The 7,585-nt window shown below is 39.9% G+C and overlaps 1 protein-coding gene across 1 annotated transcript in view; it reads right to left on the reverse strand.

The window, feature by feature from the left end:
• The window catches only part of LOC140936789 (valine--tRNA ligase-like), a 41,352-nt gene that overhangs the window by 15,794 nt on the left and 17,973 nt on the right, over positions 1-7,585 (reverse strand). The window contains exons 6-7 of the mRNA XM_073386276.1: positions 445-511; positions 26-123 (exon numbers count right to left, since the gene is read on the reverse strand). Coding sequence (XP_073242377.1) covers positions 26-123; positions 445-511 — 165 coding nt within the window. The remainder of the gene's footprint in view (positions 1-25; positions 124-444; positions 512-7,585) is intronic.

The following is a 7,585-nucleotide window of genomic DNA, read 5'->3' on the forward strand; positions in this document are numbered from 1 at the left end:
CTCCGTCTACTATAAGTTCGCTTACTCATTCTTCCATTTCCACACTGCTTCGACAAACTTTTCTCTTCCCAAATCATGTCTTGATAAACCTTGTTCACGCATTAACTTTTTCTCCACAACAACCTGAAGAAAAAAAGGAATTATTACAGCTTACTAAGACTTAAGTACAGTATTCAGTTCAAAGCAAAGAGGGTTGTACGATTAAACAAATAATCTTTAGCTACAACAATATTTGCCTTATTTCAACCAACTCTTGAATTTGGTGTAAGTGGTAGTGCTGGATGCAGACCTTAAGATCGGGGGGGGGGGAAGGCGGTCATCCAGACCCTTAGATAAGGGGGGGGCGGACTCCCAAAAAATTTTTTTGGGCCCTTCGAGCCTCAGTTTGGTCTAAAAATAAGTAGGGGGAGGGGGGCCGTCACTGAGTGGTAAAATCCTGTTTACCTGTGTTGCTATTCCCGCATGGTCACATCCTGGGTTCCATAACGCCGTCTTTCCAATCTGCCGGTTCCTAAAAGTGTTAAGAGGTTTTTTTTTATCTGTTCTGATTTTTAAGCTATACTAGAGAAAACGCAAACCCTCGTGAACTTCGGTTTAAATAGCGCCAATCAAGTTAAGCTGTGATGGGCGTGGTTAAGAATCCTGTGAAGAACCCTATTAGCTATGATTGGCAAGGCGATTCAACCATGCAAATTTTTATTAGATATATTTCTTAAATTGTGGAAAAAAGCTATAAGGCGAGCTGATCGGACGAATGAAACTGATATGCAGGAGAGAGAGATTTATATTTGCCGACTAGAGATAAGTGTAACCATGTATCTTGTGTTTGATAAATAAAAGAAATAAACGGCGAGTAGAAATGTTGACGATGAAATGCATCGAGTGCATTTAAAATACTACGCAGACTAACGATGTTAGAGACTCGTATGCGTCTATCCCGAAAGGCGATATAGTTGAAAACGTAAACGATGAATGTATTCATATTTTCTGGACAAAATCCGACGGATGGGGAAAGAAGAAAGCCTGTTTCCCCTTTCCTCTTCCAACCGCGGCTCCTTATTTCCATGACAACCACATACAGGGTAATTTTGCAAACTTCTGAATTGGAGACAGGCTTAACATATTTTTTGACTCGGGCTGCACATATCCCAAGTAATAACGGGGAAAAGGAAGACTTACACACTAGATGACAGCAAAATTTAAGTTAAACTGAAACCGCTACTGGAGCGGCATGAACATGTTTATCTGCCTAAAATTTTTGATCCCGCCAGTTTCCATACTATCAACCATAAAAATCTTGGACAGAAATGCAACCCAGGGAGTTTTTGGGAAAATATTTTCTTGAATTTATTCCTTTGACAACACTGTTTTAATACAGTCGACTCCCGATAACTCGAACATTCAAGGGAAATCGAAAAAAGTTCGAGTTATCGGGAGCTCGAAGAAAATAGCCGGAAGTAGAAATGTTAAGTGAAAATTGAAAGATACTTTCAGATTATAAATCACAACGTATAACGTAACAAAACATAGTCTAAATAGAGCCTGCGTTTTACTGTTTTGAGAAGTAAAGCTGCTTCACATTAGACTTGTGAGAAACAACATCAGCCTCCACTAGTGAACTATATCTGCAACGCGTCAATGGGACTTCAAAATCCAATGTTTCGAACGCCCGTACAGTGTTTTTCCCGACTTTTTAAGCGCTCAAAACATGGTTCGAGTTATCGAGGGTAAAATTGTATAGGAAATGACCCGAGAGGAAACGAAAATTGGTTCGAGTTAGCCGGAGTTCGAGTTATCGAGGGTTCGAGTTACCGGGGGTAAAATTACAGTAAATGTAGGGGCGGAAATCCAGGGGAAATCGATTTTGGTTCAAGTTACCGTGAGGTTCGAGTTAACGAGGGTTCGAGTTATCGGGAGTCATAATACCTCTCGAGCAATAAATACTCAAGAATTCCTGCAGTTCATTGTATATGTCATGGTTTAATTCTATCTTTGGTTTAAAATTCATTTGCCTTTGTTCATGGGTTAACGAGTATGAATTAGAGGAAACTAAGTCAAGCCAGGGATTAAATTGAACCACGACATTCACAACGGATACCAAAGCCTCTAACCAAATCCCTTGTGACTAATTAATCAGACACTAAATATAAAAACTAAATAACTATAACATAATATATCGACCTATCAAAACTTCTATCTAGTCCTAACAGACTGCCTATAAATATATCAAGAACATAAAATATATACATAGATATATAAGATCACTACCGTGACGGAAGTTACTTGATGTTGTCAAAGGTAGATTGTAAAAATTATCGGACTTGTCTATTAGGTGACTTTAATATCGACCTTTTTTCAAAATCTGCGTTACAAAAACCCTTTATTGCCCTAACTAAGGCCTATAGTTTTCATCAACTTATTACTGTTGCTACAAGACCGGTATCTGGAACCCTTCAGGACCATGTTTTGGTTAATTATCGAGATAATGTTCTGAAATCAGGCACTCTATCCTTGGCCCTAAGTGATCATCTTCATATCTACGTGTCACTAAAATCTAGCGCCATTAAGGTGACTCGACCCAGTTTTTTTTTTTTTTTTTGGGGGGGGGGGGGGGGTACCATCCTACTTTGAAGCTCTCTGGTATCCCCACCTTTACTTTTATCGTAAGTCTAACACATAGAATGGATAACATATAGATCAATCTATAATATAACATAAAATTTTTGGCGATCGGAGTAAATGTCACGTGGTTATAATGCCACGCCCCTTTGAGGTCTGAGTCGACAATCTGCTGTTGCCGGCATTTTTTCGTGAAAATCTCTCGGTTACACATAGTGCGCATTAGTGCCTTGCGCTAAACAGAGTTTCACCAAAATCGCAAAGACCCAATTCGAGAAATTCAGCGGTTGCCAAATTTAGGTCATAATTTATGCGAAAATGATAAGCAAACTTTACACGGATTATATCTAATAAACCAAGAGATTCATCCCTTTATTTTGGGCATCATTTTAACAGATGGGTCCTTGCAAGTCAGCAAAACGCTTTAGGGCCTTGTAAATGCGCGCGATTTCGAGCAAAGCAAACATATAGAAATTATAGTTTTCGTTATTTGTTGACGTTTGTCAGCGTTTAAGAGTCCTTCTCACGAAAAAAGCATTTTCTTAAAAATTCGTAGTTTTTTTTCCTTCAAATTTTTTTCAGGGCCACAATTGATTAACTAACTACCCGGACTCTGAATTTCATGGTCATTGAAAAACTGTGACATTATCTTCTATAAGCCCAAACTTGAGTAAACATTGAAGATTTTTAGCGTTTTGGGTGAGTTTGTGCTTTGGGAGTTGTCTATTGTTTCTAGTCTGTCATGATACAGCATTGTTGTTCAGCACGCGTGCAATGACCGCGCTTGGCTGACTTCTGACTTCTTACTTGATACCTTACTTATGGTTGTTCCCATTCTACCATGGTTTGGTTTCGCTCTTATCTATCTGGGCGTTCCCAAAAAACCCAGTTTAGGGGCACTCTATCTGAAGCACTTCCAGTCTCTGTAGGTTTGCCGCAGGGTAGTATCATGGGGCCACTTTTCTTCATTATTCATATCAACGACTTGCCGTTAGAGCTACATTCAGACGTAACTTCAACTATGTTTGCGGATGATACTACTATTCTTGTTCGAGGGCCCTCGGTTACTTCCCTCAGCACTCAGTTGAATGAAGTTGCTAGAACTGTATCTACGTGGGCTGATAATAATCGAATGTCACTTAACATAACCAAAACTAAATCTTTACTTATTACGACCCTGCAGAAACGCCGTACTTTAACCAGCTCGGCACTCAATGTCCAAATCGATGGTAGATCTATTGAGCAAGTGGACTATGCCAAGATGCTGGGCGTTATGATAGACAGTGACATGTCTTGGGAGCATCATATCGATACAATCTGCTGCATCATTAGCAGTAGGCTTTCTCTTCTCCGTCGCTTCAAACCTTATCTTAACTTTGATTCCGCTTTAAGATTCTATAATTCTTGTGTTAACAACTACTTTATTTATTGTCTTCTGCTGCCTGGGGTAACTGTTCCCACCATCTCCTCTTACGACTGCTTCGTCTTCAGAAGCGTGCTGGGAGTATACTCCTTGATGCCGACCTCTCTCAGGCTTCTATTTCTTTATTTTTAAAACTTAACTGGATTCCCGTTTTTGATCTTATTAAATACAGGAAACTTTTTCTTCTTTTCATCGTACTCCTTAATCCGAATGCTCCTAAATGTCTCAGGAACAGATTTCAATTTCTTTGTGATTCGCGTGGACCTCTGGGCCGTTTTACAAGAGCCTCTCTCTACGACTTAAAGGTGCCATGCCCACATAGCAACTCTGGGAAACGCACCTTAGCCTATACTGCTACTAAACTTTTTAATGACCTCAGTTCCGACTTAAAAGAGTTTTCTATTTCTTCTTCTCCACTGATATTTAAATTCCTTCCCTCCTCTCTTAAGTCTAAATTACGAAGTCTGTTTTCTCACGCCTATCATCGGCTGAGCACTTGGAGGATCTACTGTGCTCGACTTGCTGCTATTCTATTCATTGTCACTGTTTTTCATAGTCCTACTACAACCACTATTACGTCTTTTAATTTATATTTATGTACATATGTATACATGTTCATTTATAGTACATATTTTGCCCCCCTTCGTCGATTTATATATTATTCATTACGTGTCTATAGCCTATTCTACTTTATATATTGTCTCTTTTGTGTATATATATATATTTATAAATAGGAAGTCTGTTGTCTGTATTTATATTTATATTTATAAATATATTTGTTTTTAGTTTTCTAAATTTATTTATCTATTTATTTATTTTTCGAGGGCCGTAGGTTAGAAAACTGTAATAAGTTATTGCGCTTCCCTCTTTAAATAAAGTTATTGTATTGTAAGTTGCATAAAGAAACTTTCCAAGAGAGATTAACACCGGACCACATTCTTTTGGCCCCAATGAAAATACAGTCGGTCATTTTCCTATCTGAAAATCTCGCTAATACAAACAAATTTCACGACACCTGGGTGTTCTCATTTTCTGGGTTTTCCTGTTTAACTGAAATCCTTCAATCACCTGATTCTGACGAAGAGGTTTCTCAAAAAAAAAAAACACTGAAGATTGACAGAGGAAGATCACGCCACATTTGACCGTTTCCATTGTCTGAACTACCACAAAAAATCTTGACCAATGAATAAGGCGAGAATTTCTACCGCCATTGTAAAAACAACCTTGGGTAAAACAAACTAACTATATTTACATATATGCCTATCCATTTCATGTAGAATTTCATCTCAGAACAAAGGAAATTAGAAAGCTAGTATATTACGGTTTAATGACATGCAAAAAAGGAACACATTGCGGAATTTTAGCAATAGACGATTTTACTACTCAACAACTTCTTGCTTTGTAAAATCGATGTTGTGATTAAGAAAAATGTTCCTTGTCAAATAAAGACATCACCTCTTGAAAAGTGCGGTCTGTCTCCTTCAAAAAGGCCTCAGAGATGAATACTACGGACGTCACCACCACATTACGATCAAGCTCTATGTCTGTCACTGTTTCCGTCTCAGATAAAATGCCGAAGATCTCTGCTTCCTCTTCTGAATTAGCCTGCGAAAACATCCCCGCTGCTTCTGATTTTGCAACGCGATATTCTGGCAATGTTGACTCTCCAGCCAGAAAATGGGCTTCGGTATTAACAGTGGACTTATGCCTGGTGTACGAGTCAAGCTTGACACGGGCCCTTATCAATATACACCACTGCTTATTATCTGAAAAAAGTCGCTCAGAGTAGGCTTCGTGGGAAGCATACGTTATTCTTGGCGAGACAAATATGGCACGAGCCCAATTACTGATGCCAGAGTGCTCTTTATCCAGCTTAAAATGACCTGACGGTGGAGAGATTGAGCGACCATCCGGAAGCGTCGAGCCACTCGGTTTAAGGCCATGACCCATGATGGATTCTAGATGTTCGGCCTTTGTTCCATGCCAGACGTTCTTCCAGGTGGAGATTATATAATCCAATTGCTGCCTCGTTTCCCCGTCAATTGCATTTTTGTGGCGCAAAACTTCTTTTGCAATAACAATGTCCTCGTGTTTAATGAAACGGACCCTACAGGCAAGGCCTTCTCGAAGCAGCGATGTTAGAATTTTTGAGATAGGGTCTTCCTTGTATGACAAAATAATTTGCCTAATTTCCGTGGAAGCCTCGTCCGCTGGAGTTGTGTCCCATCTGTTTTTAACTTCTGTGTCCGCTCCGTATCGAAGCAAAAGTTTGACGACACGAAGTTGTCCATAGTAAGACGCTGCGTGGAGAGCGGTGCTACCATCAACCTGTGTCTCATTTACAGGAACCCCCTTCTCGAGAAGAGCCTCAGTTGTGTCATAGAATCCAGCGCGAGCAGTGACATACAAAAGCGAATGATCGTGCTCGTCAGTGGATGTAACCAAAGAAGGATCTTTGGATATTTGATCGATCAGGCCAGCTGTGTAACCAACGGCTGCGAGCACAATAACATCATTTTCACTGCTTACTTCATAGGAATCATTATTTATCTTTCGGTATCGCTGATCTTTAGACATGAGTATATGGTAGGACAGAGATGCCATGGCTCTACAATGTCTACTGCTTTGATTTGCAATCCTTCGAAAAGCTTCCTTGATTTTCCCTCTCGATGCATTTCGATGCACCTTGAGAAATTTATATGGCTCGACGAATCGCGGAATTGATACAGTTTCTCCATCTGGAGCAGTGTATCGAAATGTTAGTTCCTTTTTCGAAAATAGACGCCAAAAAAAATCTAGCAGCCACGACATCCTTCCTCACATCGAATTACGCCACTGCGAGAGACGAATCGGTAAACGGAAGTTTCTCGGAAGTAAAAAGCGAAAGTGTCCTCCTAGTAACCAGGCACCGTCTGTCCTCATTGAAATGGCATCATTCGCCACTTGCACATCTCTCATAATTCACATTGTTTGCACCCCCCCCCCCCCCCCCACAAAAAAAAATTGCATAAGCATTGTAGGACGGCTGTAATACCCAGGTGAAACGAAAAACAAAGGCTATGCAAAATTCTGGGGGGCAAATAACGTGCATTATGGGGGATGTGCAAGTGGCGAATGCTTTTGGATCTGTCACAGCGTGTGGACCGTAGTACCGTATTTATTCGCTTTTATTTCAAAATCACATTTCTTAAATCACTGACAACAATTCCGATAAATCATTTTTCAACATTATGTAAAGCAGAAAGATAATAAGATTAAAGTTCCAATTAAAAAAATGCCTCGCTTTGTTTGCTAAGAGAGAATCGTTATTGTCTCAGATGGTGTAGGTAACAAAATTGCATCGAGTTTTCTTTTGTCTGCATTCTTCTGATCGGGTGCGGTGTTTAATCGAGGACGGCGTTTAATCAAGTAAACACGGTATCCAAGGTGACTACAGCACGTCGAACCCCGAAGTTCCCAAGGTCGGAAAAAAAACATCCATTAACCCGGAGTACGGGTCTCCTTCCAGATATTAGACCATAACGTGAGCGAAGAATGCTTTTT

The sequence above is a fragment of the Porites lutea genome, chromosome 5 (assembly GCF_958299795.1).
Source record: "Porites lutea chromosome 5, jaPorLute2.1, whole genome shotgun sequence".
In the NCBI taxonomy this organism is placed as follows: Eukaryota; Metazoa; Cnidaria; class Anthozoa; order Scleractinia; family Poritidae; genus Porites; species Porites lutea.